Raw genomic sequence first — 18,582 nt, forward strand, 5'->3', positions numbered from 1 at the left:
TATAAAATTATAAGCTTGTGCCGATTTGAATTTTGACAAAATTGATTATTTACAAGTGGAATTGAGAAAATAAATTAAATTTTTCCAAAATTAACAGCTGAAAAAGAATATTTATTATACATCAATTTAATAAAATTCTGATATTGGTAATCTAAACATGCCTTATTTTAAATTAAGGAATGAAAAGCAGTGTTGAAATTCCACTATTCACGCCGATACACAACGATTATACAATTCAATTTTATTACGTAAAAAATAAAGTTTACAAAACTATTTTTTCAGATGACATTCGAAGAGAAGTTAAAGCCATATGAAAAGTGGGTAAAGCTTGCCCAAGAAGTCCTTTTATTCAAGCGTCCAGTCATCTTTGCAGCCCTTCTTCTCACAGTTTTGGGCTTGTTTGGATTCGCCAAATCTGTAGAAGCTGGCTTCTTTGCTTCTGTTTGCCTTGCAATTTGCGCCCTTTACTTTGCAGTTGTTTTCTACGCATACTTAGGCTCTAAAGTTGACAAATTCTTGTTTAGTGAACTTCCAGGAGATGATCCAACAGCCTCAAACAGAGTACGCTCATTAAAGGAACTCGATGAATTATTCGGAAAATACATTCCAGCTGAATGCCCATGCAAGACCTGCTGCTCTCTCTCAAAGAAGGGAACATTCATTGCAATTGGTGTTTCTTTTGCTTTGGCTGTTTTCTTTAAGTTCGTTCCACCGTTTTGGTTCAATTTAGTTGTAGCTACACTTGCATTAGTACTTCCAGGCGTTTTAACTCTTCCACCAGTTGCACAGCGCTCATCATGCCATGTATAGTTATTTTACTTGTATGTTTATTTTGATAACGTGCAAAGAAAAGACGATTGAATTCTTCTGAAAAGCATGAAAATATTTGAATTAAAATCATTTTATCATAGATAGATTATAATAGATATGTTATTTATAAAAATTTGATTCGGGGCTGGATTGTATCAAACATTGAATTCGATAAGAGGAAATTATTAAGGATATGGCCTTCACTATAGATATTTAAGATATCTTAATGCATCTGCCCATAAATTATTGATTAACATAAGTATGAATGATCAAAAAAAATTATTTTCAAAGATATCTTTTTTGATCATTCATACTTATGTTAATCCAACTTCTTTTGGTGCATATTTCAAGTGAAGAATCTGACAGCATTGCAATGCATGACTTCGCTTTTGGAATATGGACTGGAAAAAAAATGATTAAATCTAGAATTTTGCCTTTGGCAAAAACATGGTTAAAATTTGTTCCTTCTATCGATATTTATGTTGTAAACAATTGTTGACATTGCACTCAATTTTTAGCCATTTTGGCTAAGAATTGGAGGGTGTGAGTACTCTTGCACGTAATAGTATCTCACACCCTCCAATTCATCCTATGGCACCGAAAAAGTAAGTTTTACAACAGTTAGAAAAATTTGAAAGTCCGCTGTGTAAAGAATTTGATTAGAAAAAAAAAGTAAAACTAAAATCGATGCGCGCTGCTCGTAGAAGTTCTTTTTCAAATGTCCCGCAGCAAGTTTTAGAAAACTTCCAGAAGCTCTTTGCAGTGGACCCTGAGAAATTAGCATCAGGAGAAGTAACAGCTCAATTCCCAACTTTCAATTCCTTTACTATCATAAATTTGTTAATTATGGTCAAAAATTTATTCAATGCCGAAGATGTCATCATAAAAGCTAAGTCCCCGATGGTCGTAGTTGGCGATTTGCACGGGCACATCATTGACCTTCTTAGAATTATTAAACTTAATGGATTCCCTTTGAATAAGAGATACTTGTTTTTAGGTGATATTGTTGACCGCGGACAGTTTTCTTTTGAAACTCTTATACTTGTTTTCGCTATGAAGATAAATTGGCCGCAAAATGTCATTATCATTCGTGGAAACCACGAATTCGACTTTACATGCAAGAATTCAGGATTCCTTGCTGAGCTCAAAGCTCTTTACAAGGATTATGAGTCTTTATATGAAAGTTTCTTAGATGTATTCGCATCAATGCCATTCGGATGCATAATTGACAATAAATATCTCGCTGTTCACGGAGGAATCGGTCCGAATTTCACAAAAATAGAACAACTCGCAGCAATCAAAAGACCAATTACAGATTTCGGATTGAATACTTTAGACGAAGTTCTTTGGTCTGATCCAAATATACAAGTTCGTGATTATGAACGCTCTCCACGTGGAACTGGCGTTCTTTACGGTATAGATGCGGTAAATAAATTCCTCCAAGATAACAAAATAACTACAATTATTAGAGGTCATGAAAATACATACAAAGGTATTGAGATTTTATTTAACGGCAAAGTAATTACTGTATTTTCCGCTTCAAATTATTGTGGAATCGGAAACAACAACGCTGGAGTTCTCCTCATATCCGGAGCAAAGGTCCAGCCTGTTATATATGGTCCTTTACCATATGTGTATCGTAATCAAGTACAGTATTTGCCTGCTCCTTAATTATATTATATATATTTCAGCTTTAGATATAAATTTAAACTTATCCTGTTTCATGAAAGTTAAATAATTAAGTTAGAAATGATTTTATTATTTGAAAATTTATTTTTGAAAAATTAATGATTTCGAATCTATGATTAGCTAATAAAACAATTACCTTGTTTCCGCTTTCTATATTTTGCTTTTAAATTCTTGCTAATTCTTGAAAATCAATTTTGATTGATATATGTATGCATTTTAATGTGAAACGGATAGAACTACTTCAAAAACATAAAAGGAAACATGATTTAAGAAAAAATTTTACAAGATTTTACAAACAATATTCTATAAAGTATAAGCTTCAGAGTAAACCAATCATTAACATTTGCTTACGAATTCTATGATTAGGGAATCCACCGCAGACATTCAATTCTTTCCTGGAATAAGCTGAAAGATATTCCTGATGATCTTGATTGATTAATCTTGCAAATTCTTCAGATATGAATCGTCTAAGTTCATTCTTTTTACGAAAATATGGATCTGAAGAATATGAAGATCTTATCTTTTTCGGAGAATCAAAACAACTTGATGAAGATTGCTCCTTTGATGTAGATTTCTGTGAATTTTGATAGTCAAATGGGTTATTTTCTCTTGTACTTTCAATTATTTCAGTTAAAGTAGGTTGAAATCCTCCCATTAATTCAGCTTTGGATATAGCTGACAATTTATCTTTCTTTGTATGTTTGTTGTTCTTAGATGGGAGGAAAATTGCACTAGTTGGTGGGAAATTTGATATCTCGCTTTCCATAATTTTGATGTACGTTAACTATCGTCTTTCATCAAAAGGAAGTTCAAAAACTGATCAAATACTCAGCTCTCACACAAAATATGAGAGCAGATCATAGCTTAGTGAGATATTCAGCTGGTTGTTGCATTATACACCCTGATCCAAAGAATGATACTCATTATAGGTTTGAATCATCTTGACATAAGTCATATTCTATGAGAAATAATGTTACCCGCTTTAAGCTAAAAAATGGTTATTGTCAATAAGTCAAATCTAAGATGACCACATTTTTAACACTTGAGTATCAAATACAATGAATTGGCTCAAGAGTGAGGTTGATTCCAAACTTCAATATGAGCAATTGAATCAGGAAGTTCGGTTTATGCCATTAGCAAACGAGAAAATGATAGGAAATTGAATAAAATAAGAGTTTAGTTATGATAGGAAACGGCCAAGAGGAAAAATTATATAAAACAAAATTTTTAAAGTTATTTATCAAGTGTTTTGAGGTATTCAACTGTAATCTTTGAAAGTGGCTTAATAACTCCTTGTCTTATAGGAGTTGCAAGGTATTCATCGATAAGGAACCTTGCAATTGTATTGTTGAAGTCCAAATTCACTTCACTTTTTGTCAAATTGAGTAAAGTTGGCATTCCACCCTCAGGAAGTCTGGCGAGTGCTTGCTTTGTAGCCATTTGCTCAATATTTATTACGTATTGTAGTGCTTCCTTGAAATCCAAGCCCAATCTCATTGTTTCATGGACAAGAGCGAAAAGTCGACCATTTCCACCGAAAGCATCGAACATTTCTGAGATCTGGCGAGGTTTGAAGTCTCCTGCAAGGTATTCCTTGGCTTCTTCAAGTGTGAATTCATCAATATAAATTCTTTTTGCATGTAAAATTTCTGGTTGATTGAGAAGCCACTCTACATCAGAGATTTCGGCGATGCATGAGATATGGTGGGATCCTGATGAGATCTTTTGTAATTCTTCGAGGAATTCGTTGTAAATTGGCAATTTAATTGCATTTTGCGGTTCATTTACAACAAGAAATACATTTCCTAAAACATCAAAGCCTCTAAGAATGATTTCTGTAGATGATGGGTGTTTTCCTATTGTATCAATAAGTGTGCATAAAGAAGATGCGATTTGTCTGACAGTAGGATCTTGGAATCCACCAATTTGTGGTGGTTCGACACCAACAATACTAGTTAAGGATGCTAAGGATGGAAGAGCTAGCTTGATTGATGGTATTGTCATCTCAGTATTCTTAAATGCAGTAATTATTGAACTTTTGATAATTGTAATAATATCTTGAACTGTAGATTCCTTTGTGAGCACTGAAAAATCAAGATTGACAACAAATTTTCCTGATGATTTGAGTTGCTCAACTGCAATGTTTAAGCCACGTGTTTTTCCAAAACCTTTTGGACCGTAGAGAATAGTAATATCTGATGGCTCACTGGAATGAACAAATGAATTGATCGCTGTGGCAATTTTCGCTGTTTTAACATATTTCATTGGAGTATCGATGGTACGGATTTCTTTTTTGAGTAAGATTTTGATAATAATGCCCAAAATAAGTATAAAAACTGCAACACCAATCTTGATTTTTGTCTTCAAAGTCAAATCTAAGTGAAGTTTTGATTTCTTGGGTTCTTCTTGAGCAACTTCGGGCTTCTTCTGGAATAGAGCGTTGATTTCATCAAGTTCTTGTGGCATCCTTACCTCGGAATTGGTTTCTGTTGTCATGAATTTAGTTAAAAAAAATGATGAAGAAATAAAAAAAAATATAAAAAATAAAAAAGTACAGTACTATTATGAAAAATATACTTAAATATATCCTAGTGTGCTGGTCCCGTAGTGTAGCGGTTATCACTTGGGACTTTGAATCCCGAAATCCAGGTTCGACTCCTGGCGGGACCAAGCTTTTTCTAATTTTTTTTAGTTAGTGAAATTTACATTTTCATTTTTTACAAAAATATGAAACAAATCAATACATTTTCTATAATTCACGATGATGAATTCGTACCACTTAGCACAGAAGTCATGGATAATGTTGTTATTATTGAAAATGATGAAGTTGACTGGCAAGATGATTTTAATTTGCCTCCGCACCCTGAAATGCAACATCAATACAGAAGATATGCATCACAAAATGAGCAAGATGAATCAAATCAAAACATACAGTTTAACCAAGCATGATTTTAGGATTTAAGTGGGTCGCTAGAAAAAGATTTTTGGATAACATATTTGCACGACTGTTTTAAAATTAAAGTTATCAGTTTGAGAACTGATTTTGAATTGCTTTTCAATAAGGTCCAAAAAATTGGAATTTGAAGATTGGAAGCATACAGATAGATTATTTTACTTTCACATTTCAATTACATCGAGAAAGTTCGAAAACATTGGTATAATCAGCAAAAAATTCACCAAGATTTAGAACTTTCTCAAAGGAATAGGAATCTACAAAACATTGTTCTAAAATTATTTCCTTATCAGCTCCTATCCATTCTCTAAATTGGTAAAATTTTGCTTGTATAAGATAACATGCAAAATTTCGCCCATATAGAGTTGGAATTGAAGGGTGGGATATATAAATAGACTACTTACCTCTCTTCCTTCAATTCTCCCGAGAGGTAAATTTCCCTAAGTTTACCTTCACCAGTTCTTGCCTGAGAAGGGGACTTATATTTCGGGTACGGATAGAATAGATTATCACAAAGTTTTCGAATTTTCTTTAGGAAAAATATAAATATAATAAATAAACTTTATTTGGAAATAAAAACATTAATCATCTTTGATACCTAATATACTAAACAACTGTTGTGTTCCTTGTGTTTGTTCACCCATAGAAACACTAATTTTTGGTGAAACTTTCTTAGCAGAAGGTTCTTGAATCATCTGTGGAAAGTCTCTTTTAAGAGAGCTTTTCTTATATGATCCAATGGAGAACGCTTCTGCAGAAAGTTGAGGAGATTCTGGAATTCCTGTTTTCTGAGGGGTAATTGATTCATATCTTGATGTCTGAGGGGAAGTATACTGAGGCTGGAAATCTAATTTGTCCTTCTTTCTATCAGATTTTTCAGTTTTTTGTCTACCGGATTTAATTGAAGAATTTGGAGAAATATCAAGATATTGGTATAAGCTAGAATTATCCTGGCTGGGTTGGTCTATATTTGGTTTAGGTTTTTCGGAAACATCTTCGAATTTTGGTTCAAAATTAGATTCTTTTGTATTTGTCACTTTTGCTGTCACTTTTGGTTCTTCGAAATTGTCAATTTTTGTAACAAAAGATTTTGGTGGAGAAATGTCTGTATCTTTTGGCGTAGATATTGTTGTTGGTCTTTTAGGAGATGGCTTTTCTTCAGGCTTTGTTGGTCGAACTGCTACATCTTTTGATTTCTTCTTTCTGAAAGAAAGAGCAGATTTACTTTGAACTAAAGGTTGTGCAGTTTCTGTATGTTGGGGAGAGTTAAGCGCTGATGGATGTACTACTGTAATGTTCTTAACAACAGTTGCTAAGTCTGTAATTAAAGATTTTAGTTCAGAAATTTCGTTTTTCATTGATGACATCTGTTCTACTATGGATTTTATGTCTTCTTTGGTTTCCATGACTTGATTGCCAAGAGCTTGAATATCAGATCGCATATCTGTTTTTGTTGAGATTCTTCCAAAGCAAAGAGAAATGGATTCGCTTGGATCAGATACTAGAGCTGTAGCATAAAACATTTTTGTGGTCGATTGCTGTTGTACGTGAAGATTATATATTATATTTCCGATTGTTAAGTGAATTGGAGTTGTTGGGAAGCGAGCTGCGAGGTCTGCTATGATCGGCTGAATTGATACGTCATCTGGACCTTCTGCGCCAGATATTTGTGCATCGATTAGCTTAGATGTTGCTTTATATTGTAATTTTGGATAACTTCCTGCAAGAAATGACGTAGGCTTTTGAGATTCTCCTATTTCTTCGAATGTAGTCTTAAATGTGGGGAATGGAAAATAAAATCTAAAAACAGAATCATTATTTTGAAAATAATGGTAGCAAACTATCTTATATATGGTTTTTTCTTGAGAAAATACAGTATGAACTGTATCCATAATATGTTCGTTTAATAATGTTGGATCTGGTTCAGGCATTTCTTCTGGAAAGCTTTCATAACGAATTGATATTTGATTTTCCCCGCATTTGCTTGGAAAAACTTCATCTTCTGCTTCTATACCTTCAACTACTTGAGTGATTCTGATAAGAGGATTACCAAGTGGTGAATCATAAGAAATATCACCAATAAGATAAGCAATAATGCCTTCTCCTTGTGTCGCATCGCAGGATATGTTAGACTCGATAATTTTCTGTATCATCGAATTTGACATCGATATTATTGGGATGAGACCTTCATTACGTGTCGACATCCGTATAATTTTTTTGCCAAAATTGAAAGAATGAACAATGTAAATTGTCAAACTGTAAAGAAAAATAATTAAACGTGTGGTGACCGTTTAAAAATGAATTTTGATATTGTTTATATCTTATCTTCGGGGCAAAATCATGCTTATTAGCTCATTCTCTATTACATGAAAACATCCTCTTCAAAATATTTATCAGCATTACTCTTTATGTAACAATATGTCTCAATTTGAAGTCTATTGTTCAATATTAAGAATATTATCATTAATCTAAATATGATATCTCATATGAGAAAAATTAAATTAAAAGAAATCTCACTATTCGATGAGTTTTGGGCATTTATTGCAAATGAATTTATTCAGAAACATTTTCAAGACCATTTGAATGAAACTTTACTAAACTGAGAGTCACACAGATGTTTTATCAATACATTTTTGAGATTCCTAAAAAGAAATAATGCTTTATCCATAAAGAATGACCCCCTGCATTTGGTCTTGTTGAAGGGGGAAAAGTTTGATAGAAATTTTCCAAATTTGACACTTTTAAAAATGGTTAAGCTCGTTATCCAGCGTGCAAAAAGTGGTTCAGTGACTGTTGATGGTAAAATTGTTGGTCAAATTGGCCAAGGAATCGTTGTTCTTGTTGGTATCCATCGTGATGATAAGCCAGAAGATTTAGATTGGGCTGTTCAAAAAATGTTGAACTACTGCATGTGGCCCGCCGATGATGACAAGCCATGGAGAAAGAGTGTTATGGATATTGATGGTGGCGTTCTTCTTGTTTCACAATTCACATTATATGCTCGTCCAAATGGCAGAAAACCAGATTTCTCACATTCAATGGGTCCAGAAGGTGCTACACAGTTGTATAACTTGTTTGTTGAAAAGGTTAAAGCAGCATATAAACCAGAAAAAATCCAGACAGGTGAATTCGGCGCAATGATGGATGTTGCTCTTGTTAATGATGGCCCAGTTACCATGATCTTTGATACACTTAACAAGAAAGGTTAAGTTAAGTCTTAATTTCTTTTACAAACATCCAGAAATAGACAACCATCTTTTTAACTACGTATAATTAAATAAAATCTTTCTTAACAATCTAATTATCATGAAAAAAAAGTTCTTATTTAATATTTTTATTTATTTTCTGTCTTAAGACAGTACTATATATAAAATAAATAAATAAAAATAAGACAAACTTTTTGCATTGTGAATCTACAAAGAAATTAGCATCCTATATTTATTTATTTTGATTCTTTGAAATTTGAATAATATATTTGGGCAGATTTGGAATATTAAATCCTGATGAATAAACTATGGATTTGTAAAAATCTTTAGTTTGATCAAAATAAACTAAAAATGCTTCAAGATTATGACACCATCCACAATAAGATAAATCGATCTCTATATTGTACTCATTCATCAAGAATGTAACAAAATCAATGTTGTGTGAAATAATTGCATTTCTCATGCATTTTTCGTTTGGCTTTTGATATTTCAAACATTCACTCATGATCGCTGGATTTCTGCCTAAAAATGATAATTCTAGACATGTTTCAGTTATATCTTGTCTGTATTCCGTCCTCAAAAAATTGAAACAGTCAATTGCTCCGTGGTAACAACATAATTCAAGTAATGAATATCCATCATCGGAATATCTTTTATTAGAAATTGGATATAACTTGCTTTTAAGTGTTTGATATTCATTAAATTCTTCTCTATTTGAATTGCAAAAAGAGATAAAAGATTGTTTGTCATCATACATTATTGCTTTGTAAATAGGATTCTCTGTATGAATGTCAAGATTTTCCGTTGAAATTTCTACGAAATTAGCAGACTTGTCTAATTTAATTCCGTATTCTTTATAAAATAGGTATTTTGAAATGATATAAAGATCGTTGATCTCTTTGATATGATAAAAATCTATAATGAGTTTTGCAAGATATAAATATGACTTTGTATAGCGATTATTATAAGGAATAATTTCAAAAATATTTCTTATAATTTTTGTAGGGGTGCTTATATTTGTTTCAATCAAATTTTTTTTGATCATTTCGTAAATTGAATTTAAATCTTCTTCTTTTTCTGTTTTCAGCTGATACAACGCATTATATGAATCGATGTGGCATTTACAAATACTTCGCAATTCACTGTATTGATTTATGTTCACGTCTTGATCAGACATGGAAAAAAAATTACAATAAATTCAATTTTGAGTAAAGCATGAAAAATTAAATAGTTGTAAACTTTGTTTAAGATTTAAATTTACCACCTTCTCTGGAATTTGTCGGGAAAACTTTAAATGATAAAATTATCTATGCTATTTCAAATCTTAATATTACATCATAGAGGGTGTTTTATTGTCGTCTAAAAAGTGACGAAATTATTATTGTCGTCTGACGACAATTATAATTTTTGACTTAAATTTCCTACAATTAATTTATGGCATTTTTATTTAGATGCGAATATAGGATATTGTATATGGAAACATACTGATATGGTGCGGATGTGTGGTTGTATATCATCCTATTTGATCATTAGTAGGTCCAGGTTTTGGATTTTAAACGTGTATTTCACCTGGCCAAAAACTAGGCAATTCTTATTTAAACTATTTAAATAATTTATGTAAAAAGCGTTCCACTCCTGAGATTCGAATTGTCGTCTAAAAAGGCGAGAGCGGTACATTGTCCGAAAAATGACATTTTGACTTTACAAGGTTTACGCTTGTAAAATGTCATTTTTGCCACTATTTGCCAAGACCAAAAAAAATCTTCTTTAGTTTCTTCAATATTGCTATTAATAAATTCTTAATTATTGGAAACTTTTGAAATAAGGAGTTCTGCCATTTCTTTATATTCATTGTCAATTGCCTTCTGAAGAGATGTTTCACCGCCATCATTTTTGGCATTTAGATCGGCACCATGTGAAATAAGAAGTTCTGCAATTTCTTTATTATCAAAATCTACTGCTTTATGGAGATGTGTTTCTTCATCATAATATTTAGCATTTATATCTGCGCCATTCAAAATGAGAAGCTTTGCAATTTCTTTTTTATTAAACCATGTTGCGCTATGAAGAACATTTCTTTCGTTTTGATCTTTAGCATTGGCATCTGCACCATGTGAAATCAAATATTGACAAAGTTTAACATTGTTGAACAGCGGTGAATAAGCCAATCCATTGTCGATATTATGAGTTTGATCCAAATAAATTAATAAAGCATGAGGATTATAATACTCTCCGCAACAAAACAAGTCAATTTCCATTTTGTATTCATACATTAAGGGTGCACACGAGAGGATCATGTAAACTTCAGAATTTAGAACCTTATTTTTAGGCATTATCTTGGCTACCTATTTAGGCTCGAAAAGCAAAAAATATCAAAAAATACAACTTGAGTCCATTATGACCCTTTCATGGAGGTAGTTTTTCTCCGGTAGTATTTTCCCTTTGAATCTCTTTACAATTCGAAATCAAATTCAAACCTCAGTAGAAGAAAGGAAGAATCGACTTACTACGGTTGTAATACGAATAAATACATATATTTAATTATTTTTATTTACATAATAATTGTTTGAAGCTCATATTCCAACAAATTTTTAAATAAAAACATTAAAATGTTGAAAATGTTCATATATTTTAATAGGGTTTTGGCACTTTATTGAGGAATTACTACATACATAGTCGAACTGAACTTGATATTTTGAAATTTAAATTATTTATCAAAATTAAAATTTAACTTGAAATTTATAATTATTTAGTCATATTTTGCATAATTCTAAGTAGATTTTGTAAAAAATCAAGAAAGAAAAATTTTAACGTGCTTTATTTTTTCTTTTTTATAATAATACATATTATTATATAATTAACATATTCATAATGTTTCACCCTTTCAAAAATATAATCCTCCTCTCAAATAAACGTACATACGGGTGTCCTCGTTTTTCAAAAAATTAAAATTTGAAATTTTGGGCTCAAATATTAGAGATTTTTTCAACCTTCAACGATATATGTTGTCTATATCAGACCTCCTTTCTTTTTGATACTTAACATTGTTCCTAAATCTTAGCCGTTAAGGTATAGATCCGTATTTTTCCCAAATGAGCGGGGTATCTCTAATCCCAGCCCTATCGTCCTCCCAGTGTCAGTTTTTAATATAAAATCCAAAATTTTTTTAAAAATAAAAATTTCGAGAAATTTTTCTAGTTTTTTTTCTTTGATTTCAATAATTCAAAATAAATTTTGGAGTAAAAAGACACTATTTAATGAAATTCATATGAGTGAATGTGGATAAATACTCTCAAAACATACAATTTATATATTTTTTCTTTATATTATCAACTAATTAGTGATAATTTTTTTTGAATCAGATTTTTTTTCATTAAAAATATAATATATAACGCAATAATGATGTACACATACGCATCTACCCATCAAAATATAAAGTTTGTTTTGGTCTGGGCACCCCAACCCAAAATTCTAAAAAAATTGAATAAAATTGAATACTTGGGGCTGGGATACCCAGCCCGAAACCGAATTGAATTTTTTGAATTAAAGAATATATTTACGTATTTATAATATATATGTGATGTTTATAAAAAATACTAAATTTTTGTAAAAAAATTCAATTTATTCAAAACGTATATTAAGTGATCACTTCATTAGTAGGATCAGCGATCCTACTAAATGGTGAGAATGCCACTAGCTAAAAAGGGAGTCCTTGGAGCTCTTGATCTCTTGTCAGTAGAGTCCATAATAAGGCATGGCATCTACTGATTAGAGATCAGAGCAATCCTACCTTACCTTCAGGAGCTACAAAGCTCCTAATCGTTACGAGAGGGAGCCTTGGAGCTCCTGAAGCTCATCAGCAGAGGATATTTACCATTTGGGCCTCTTTTGATGAAAGATGCGAAGCCCATCTACGAACCAGGAGCTCCAAAGCTCCTATTCCTTACGAAAGGGAGCTCTGGAGCTTCTGAAACTCCTCCTATTATAAAATAGGACAGTTTTCTTCTGAGGCTTCTCATCAAATCTAAGACTTCAGAAGAAAGCTGTCCTATCCGTGTATACTTACATTCTGATGGACTACAAGTGTACAACTTTAAGGCAGAGATTATCCGAGGCCTCTCATCAAATGAGGGACCTCGGATAATCTCTGCCTTAAGTAGTCAAATAGCTTTTCTGACTATTCAGGGACAAGAGAACAAGAGTTGGAATACTCTAAGGCAAGGTTCTTCCGAAATCTCTCATCGAATGAGAGACTTCAGAAGGACCTTGCCAAATCCTTGAACACCGATATCCTTGGAACCGAGCTAGGACCAAGGAGAAGTAGTGTACTATAGCGCACGATGGCAATCTCGGAAATACTTATATTGCCACATGCACAATATCTATTCAGCCTGACTCCTATATACAAGAAGTCAGGCAGAATAGATATTGTGCATATGATTTGCAGAACTCTCATATATATAAATTTTTGTTATCCCAAAAAAGGTGACACTTTGGGTGTATCGTCCATCCCAGGGATGCAAAATTCACATCACCTTGTATCTATAGTTAAGGCTGTTCTGAAAATATTTTTTTTTCGAAAAAATTCGAAAAAAATTCTTAAAATTTAAAAATCCCTTAATTCCTGAGGATTTTGGAAAAAAGTTTTTACATGAACATGTGTATATTATATGAAGTATATTGATAAGGTAAAAATCAAATTTTATTGCATATTCATCGAGAAAATAAACTAACGAATCCCTCAAAATTGAGAGGGTAATCCTCCTCCTCTCAAATAAACGTACATACGGGTGCACCCTTAAGAATGTAACGAAATTAACCATTATTGAAAATTTCAAAAGCATGAAATAAGATGTCATAACATTTTCGATTCATTCTTCGGCAAATGGGCCAGGAGCACCAAAATTAGTATTCGAAACCAATGGAAATTTTGCAGCTTTTCTATTATAACTTCCCGAAGAAACTTTATACAATGTAACAATGAATGTTGAAATATATTAATAGGATAATTTTGAATTGCTACTTTTAATATGCTTGCCTTCAAATCCGTCTAATTTAATTTCTAAATTGTATAAGATTAAATAAAATACAATGAAAAGCGCCGTTGGCCCAATTGGATAAGGCGACTGCCTACGGAGCAGTAGAGTCCAAGTTCAAGTCCTGGACGGCGCGTTTTTTTTCTAAATCAAGAATTCTTTAATTTTTTTTCAACAGATTAGTTTTTTAGTACAAGATATTTATCTCATGATAAATAATTCTCACAGAAATAGCAACAATCATATAACAATCGATCAACAAAGAAAAAAAAAATATATATATATATCTGAAAGTAAACAACAGAAGTTTATAGGTCAACAAGAACTGCACGATAATCAATGATGTATTTAACACCAGAGAATGCAGTCATGAAAGTAGCAATAGCGAAGAGGATAATTCCAAAAATGTGAAGTCCATCAGTTATTTGCGTGGAAAGGAAATCTGGGTAGTCCTTGATGAATGTGAACCAAACAAGGAGAGTAATTGAAGAAACCATTTGGATAACTGTCTTAATCTTTCCAGCCTTTTCTGCAGCAATTACAACAGAGCGTGTTGCAGCTACAGCTCTTAATGCTGTGATAAGGAATTCACGGAGAAGAATCAAAATGATTAAAAACAATGTCCAGTGTGGAACAATGTTTAATAGGAGCATTGTAATGAAGATACCGATCATAAATATCTTGTCTGTAACTGCATCAACAAAGGCACCTAAGGAGGAGCAAATGTGAAGCTTTCTGGCTAAGTATCCGTCGAGCCAATCTGTCCAAGCTCCAAAGAAGAAGATAATGGTTGCAATTGTAGCTGAATATGGTTTCTTAGAGTAAAGAAAACCAACAATCATAAAAAGCATTGGAATTCTTGAAAGGGTAATCGCGTTTGCGATATTAACCATTTATTAATTTGGAAAATTTTGTCACTTTTACAATTTCTAATATTGTACCGATGGAAAATTTAATTCTTATAATAGAGTAAATTGATTTCGTAAAAATCTCGGTTTTTTTTAATCGGATTGACCGAGAAATTCAATTAGTTTTCAGAAAAATTTCCTAAATTCAAATGATTTTGGGCCTTAAACCATTCTCATCGGGCGACTTTATATATCACTAGAGGTGCAATTAGGGAATCTATATATGAAATATGGTGCATAAAAATGTTCTCAGAACCGATCAATGCTGAGGTTTCAAGCATACATGTTCCCAAAACTAGTTTAAAAGAATATTTTATTTAGACAATAGTGATTTAAATATTTTCTAAACAGCATAGATTGATAAAACAATACAATCTATTTAGCCTGAATCTTATCTGTGTAATATTCTTTGTGAACTTCGGCTCGGCAAGTATCATTAAATTCTATCATTCTTTGAGTTGCTTGTACAGTTTTCGTAGATAAATTGGGATTCAAATTTGAAACATGAGACTAATTTCGCTTAATAGAGAATACTTAAGAAAATGCATGTCAATGTTAGTGATTGTTGAATTGTTTTTGTTAATTAAAATCGTCAAAATAAAATACATGAGATATTAACAATATTGATAATTTATTATAATTAATTATACGATTGAATTAGAATTAATTTTATTACTTGGCTCCAATAGATTTTAGAAAATCTCTTACATTAGAATTAGCACAAGAGAGTGCAGGTATTCCATAATTATCCTTTGCTTCTTTATCAGCTCCAACAGAGATAAGATATTTAACAACTTCAAGATGACCTTTAAATGATGCATAAAATAGTGGAGTCTATCCATATAGGTCATTTGCTTCTTTATCACAGCCACATTCAATAAGTGATTTGACAAGATTAAGATTTCCTCTTTCACTTGCCAAATGAAGTACATTATTTTCATTATAATATGTCTTCTTCCAAAGTCCTTCTTCACAAGCCTTTGAAATCATTTCGCGATTGCCTTCAGATGAAAGCTCTTCAAAGAATTTGTAAACACTATAAAAATCATTGGTTTCCTTAAGGAATGAGAGTTTGTCTAAAAATTCTTTAGAAGAGTTATGTGATTCATTAATTTGAGTTGTTGTAGTTTCTTTGGAAGCATTTTGTATTTGATTTTGTAATGCTTTTATTTCTGTTTGAAGTTTTTTGATTTCTTTTGTAGAATCAAGCAATTGTTTGTTGTTTTCGTTGATAAAATCAATGATTCCATCAAATACATTGAATTTCATGTACTTTTTGACGATCTTAAGAATTGAAACGACATCTTCAAAATTTTGGATAGTAACATTCGCCTTTCGTGTACTGATATATATATCTTTGGAGGTGAGACTTGATGAAGACTGTTGAAGAAGACTAACGTACTGATCTGCTGTCAAACGTGAATATTTCATGATTGCTTTGATGTCACTGATATCGAATGTATCAAAAAAGTTTTCATTTTGAATATAATCACTGATATGAGCAGCAATATATTCGTAATTCAGATTCATTGACTGATTTGATTTTTTTGAAAAGTGGTTACTTTACAAAAAAATCAGAAAAATCTGATTCTTTCTTGTTTTCTTTGGTTTATAACGCCTTAGTACATTACGTATTTTAAAATTATTCTGGGAAAAATTTAAAATCGAGTTATTTTGGATTCTTTCGCTATGTGGTAAATGAAGCTTATTCTCGTATGATGATATTCAATTACCATATTGAAAACATCCTTAAATTGTAGAATGGAATTAAGCAAATTATAGTTTTTGGATGATGTAAATCGGTTGATTAAGTTCTAGTACAGATTTCTAAAGGAAATTGATAATTAAAATATAAATACAAAACAATTTAATCTAATAATAAAAACAAAACAACAAAAAATATGAATTAATGTCCTTCAATTATAAGCATCTTAGATTTGATATGATCTGCATATATATCAAGCAGTTTGACAACGTCTTCAGTTGGAATTTCGTCTTCATTTATCCAAACGTAGTCACTTCTATTTGTTACTTGGTTTGTCATCTTAACATGGAACTTACGAAGGTTTTGGCCATTACTTCCGTACCCGCCATTCACGATATTCACGACATCAGTGACCATTTTATCAGTTTTCCTTTTTGGAGCTGCTCTCGTAATGTGTGATCTTGCTGCGATTCTTGGCTGTGGAATTCCTCTGAATTGGGCCACTTTTGGTGTCTTTGCGATGGTATTCAAAGATGATGCAGCTTTTGTTGGAGATTTTTGGCCAGTTTTGAAGAGAGTCTGCAGTAAATCAGGTGAAGAATCTGATGGAGCAACTCTCATCTTCGGAGGTTTGACAATTGATGATGGAATGTGATGATCAAGCGGAGGAAGCGTTTTTGCCTGTTTCTGAGGCTCAGAACCTCGGGTAATACTTTCAGTGATAAAAGCACTGCCAGTTCCATTAGCACTTGTGAAATTCATGGTCGGATTTTGAGATTTTGAAGGCAATTTAACGGATCTGCTCTTTGCTTCCCTCCAAACACCTCGGCCATCCCAAAACAATGCGGAAATTGGCATTAAAAATATACATTCTGGTAGAGAAACTTCAACTCTGCCGCCATAACTTCCATTAACCTTTGCATTGACCCATTTGTTCTTCAAAGGATGCGTAACTGCTATTGTTTCACCTTTTTGAGGGATTTGACGTGCTTCCGTTTGAATTGTTGTCAAAATTTCCTGATGAATAATATCAAGGCTTTCATCAAGGGATGTGAAGCCGCAATGGCTTCTGTAGACCTCGTATATAGTAACATCATCGTTCTTAATACTTTCGTCTGAGTCCAAACAACGGAATAAAAAGGATGATATGATCATTCTTGGTATTGAACCAATTTTAGGCGATTTTCCTGTCTGTAGATAATCTTTAAGTCTCATTGCAGCCCATAATTCCTTTTCTACTACTGTTTCTGGTTTGATATTTTCTGATATCTTTAAAAGTAAAACCCAGTATTGCCATTCTTCTAATTGTGTAATTGTCTGATTAACAGCACCCCAATATTGACGAGCAACTAACCTTGGAATGTAAGATATTGGTAAATTCATCCATTGTTTAGATAAAATGCCCAAAACGAGCGAGAAATAGTCTTTGAATGTACCGATTTGCAATTCGATTGGATAATTTTTAGCTAAATATTGAATTCTTTTAATTTGAGGATGATCTGTTAATTGTTGAACCTGAGAGCCCTGAGGTGTAATGAAAAGGCCAGGTTCTCCAAAATTACACTTACTTCCTGCAAGAAAGTTGTTAACAAGTTGTGCAGATGTCATTGTCGCGCTTTCTATTTGTTTTGTACGTCTCGCATTAAGTACAGTCTCACTGAATGCAAGAGTATTACGGAATTTTGCAGCATTATTGCGAATATAGTCTGTGATGAAAGTTCCATCAAATATCCAGACACGTGGTAATAAAACAACAAAAGATAATGGGTGAACTCTTAGCTTTTCATTAAATCCGTTGTTTGAACTTCTTAGGAATAGAATATAAATGTGTTTTATTGCCAAAATATCATCAACTTCGATTTGATTATTCCTAAAATCTAATTCGAGTAAAGCTTTAAAGCATGATAAGAACTCCAAATTGGATATTTCGTTGTGGTTGAGAATTAATGAAGTTAATTTATAACAATGATTAAAAACATCGGGTGGAAAAGTTCGAAATTTATTATTCGCGAGATTTATCTGTTTAACTTCAGCTGAAATTTCTTCTTGCTTGATCTCGCTTCGATCTTGTTCATGAATATCAAAAACTTCATCCATTTTTTCCAGCTGAAATAACGGATAATTCAAAAATTTTAGATTTGACATTTAGAAATCAAGAATGATTGTCTTTATGCTAAATATATAAAAATAAAGATTGACATCCAAAAATTTCGCTATTTTTGACAAAATTTACGTGTCAAAAAATATTTTGGATTTGAATACATGGAGAAGCAAT

General features: G+C 32.1%; 12 protein-coding genes and 2 non-coding genes across 14 annotated transcripts, besides 3 other annotated features; 6 read left to right on the forward strand and 8 right to left on the reverse strand.

The window, feature by feature from the left end:
* Positions 1-199: 199 nt before the first annotated feature.
* On the forward strand, positions 200-1,047 carry TVAGG3_0082630 (uncharacterized protein; the record flags this gene model as incomplete). Its single annotated transcript, XM_001311157.2, has 1 exon — positions 283-810. The coding sequence occupies one exon, from the start codon at positions 283-285 to the stop codon at positions 808-810; it is 528 nt and encodes a 175-aa protein (XP_001311158.1).
* A 126-nt stretch (positions 1,048-1,173) lies between these two features.
* On the forward strand, positions 1,174-2,565 carry TVAGG3_0082640 (phosphoprotein phosphatase protein; the record flags this gene model as incomplete). The annotated part of the gene is made up of 1 exon (XM_001311158.1): positions 1,498-2,481. The coding sequence occupies one exon, from the start codon at positions 1,498-1,500 to the stop codon at positions 2,479-2,481; it is 984 nt and encodes a 327-aa protein (XP_001311159.1).
* Positions 2,566-2,818: 253 nt separating this feature from the next.
* TVAGG3_0082650 (uncharacterized protein) lies at positions 2,819-3,265 on the reverse strand (the record flags this gene model as incomplete). The annotated part of the gene is made up of 1 exon (XM_001311159.1): positions 2,819-3,265. The coding sequence occupies one exon, from the start codon at positions 3,263-3,265 to the stop codon at positions 2,819-2,821; it is 447 nt and encodes a 148-aa protein (XP_001311160.1).
* Positions 3,266-3,658: 393 nt separating this feature from the next.
* TVAGG3_0082660 (P-loop containing nucleoside triphosphate hydrolases family) lies at positions 3,659-5,013 on the reverse strand (the record flags this gene model as incomplete). Its single annotated transcript, XM_001311160.1, has 1 exon — positions 3,733-4,995. One exon carries the CDS (start codon positions 4,993-4,995, stop codon positions 3,733-3,735), a length of 1,263 nt encoding a protein of 420 aa, XP_001311161.1.
* An 84-nt stretch (positions 5,014-5,097) lies between these two features.
* TVAGG3_0082670 lies at positions 5,098-5,169 on the forward strand. Its single transcript has one exon. It is a non-coding gene; the product is annotated as a tRNA-Gln (tRNA).
* A 31-nt stretch (positions 5,170-5,200) lies between these two features.
* On the forward strand, positions 5,201-5,952 carry TVAGG3_0082680 (uncharacterized protein; the record flags this gene model as incomplete). The annotated part of the gene is made up of 1 exon (XM_001311161.1): positions 5,227-5,448. One exon carries the CDS (start codon positions 5,227-5,229, stop codon positions 5,446-5,448), a length of 222 nt encoding a protein of 73 aa, XP_001311162.1.
* A 55-nt stretch (positions 5,953-6,007) lies between these two features.
* On the reverse strand, positions 6,008-7,668 carry TVAGG3_0082690 (uncharacterized protein; the record flags this gene model as incomplete). Its single annotated transcript, XM_001311162.1, has 1 exon — positions 6,034-7,656. The coding sequence occupies one exon, from the start codon at positions 7,654-7,656 to the stop codon at positions 6,034-6,036; it is 1,623 nt and encodes a 540-aa protein (XP_001311163.1).
* A 527-nt stretch (positions 7,669-8,195) lies between these two features.
* Positions 8,196-8,764, forward strand: TVAGG3_0082700 (D-tyrosyl-tRNA(Tyr) deacylase protein; the record flags this gene model as incomplete). Its single annotated transcript, XM_001311163.2, has 1 exon — positions 8,200-8,661. One exon carries the CDS (start codon positions 8,200-8,202, stop codon positions 8,659-8,661), a length of 462 nt encoding a protein of 153 aa, XP_001311164.1.
* A 126-nt stretch (positions 8,765-8,890) lies between these two features.
* On the reverse strand, positions 8,891-9,835 carry TVAGG3_0082710 (protein of unknown function (DUF3447); the record flags this gene model as incomplete). Its single annotated transcript, XM_001311164.1, has 1 exon — positions 8,891-9,835. The coding sequence occupies one exon, from the start codon at positions 9,833-9,835 to the stop codon at positions 8,891-8,893; it is 945 nt and encodes a 314-aa protein (XP_001311165.1).
* A 622-nt stretch (positions 9,836-10,457) lies between these two features.
* Positions 10,458-10,916, reverse strand: TVAGG3_0082720 (spectrin binding; the record flags this gene model as incomplete). The annotated part of the gene is made up of 1 exon (XM_001311165.1): positions 10,458-10,916. The coding sequence occupies one exon, from the start codon at positions 10,914-10,916 to the stop codon at positions 10,458-10,460; it is 459 nt and encodes a 152-aa protein (XP_001311166.1).
* A 19-nt stretch (positions 10,917-10,935) lies between these two features.
* Positions 10,936-11,585: a mobile genetic element.
* An 868-nt stretch (positions 11,586-12,453) lies between these two features.
* Positions 12,454-12,637: a mobile genetic element.
* Positions 12,638-12,658: 21 nt separating this feature from the next.
* Positions 12,659-12,729: a mobile genetic element.
* Positions 12,730-13,756: 1,027 nt separating this feature from the next.
* On the forward strand, positions 13,757-13,830 carry TVAGG3_0082760. The gene has a single exon. It is a non-coding gene; the product is annotated as a tRNA-Arg (tRNA).
* Positions 13,831-13,858: 28 nt separating this feature from the next.
* On the reverse strand, positions 13,859-14,588 carry TVAGG3_0082770 (cardiolipin synthase protein; the record flags this gene model as incomplete). Its single annotated transcript, XM_001311166.2, has 1 exon — positions 14,003-14,587. The coding sequence occupies one exon, from the start codon at positions 14,585-14,587 to the stop codon at positions 14,003-14,005; it is 585 nt and encodes a 194-aa protein (XP_001311167.1).
* A 689-nt stretch (positions 14,589-15,277) lies between these two features.
* TVAGG3_0082780 (spectrin binding) lies at positions 15,278-16,151 on the reverse strand (the record flags this gene model as incomplete). Its single annotated transcript, XM_001311167.1, has 1 exon — positions 15,437-16,132. One exon carries the CDS (start codon positions 16,130-16,132, stop codon positions 15,437-15,439), a length of 696 nt encoding a protein of 231 aa, XP_001311168.1.
* Positions 16,152-16,508: 357 nt separating this feature from the next.
* TVAGG3_0082790 (uncharacterized protein) lies at positions 16,509-18,459 on the reverse strand (the record flags this gene model as incomplete). The annotated part of the gene is made up of 1 exon (XM_001311168.1): positions 16,509-18,404. The coding sequence occupies one exon, from the start codon at positions 18,402-18,404 to the stop codon at positions 16,509-16,511; it is 1,896 nt and encodes a 631-aa protein (XP_001311169.1).
* Between the last annotated feature and the right edge of the window lie 123 nt (positions 18,460-18,582).

The sequence above is a fragment of the Trichomonas vaginalis genome, chromosome IV (genome assembly GCF_026262505.1).
Source record: "Trichomonas vaginalis G3 chromosome IV, whole genome shotgun sequence".
Lineage (NCBI taxonomy): Eukaryota > Parabasalia > Trichomonadida > Trichomonadidae > Trichomonas > Trichomonas vaginalis.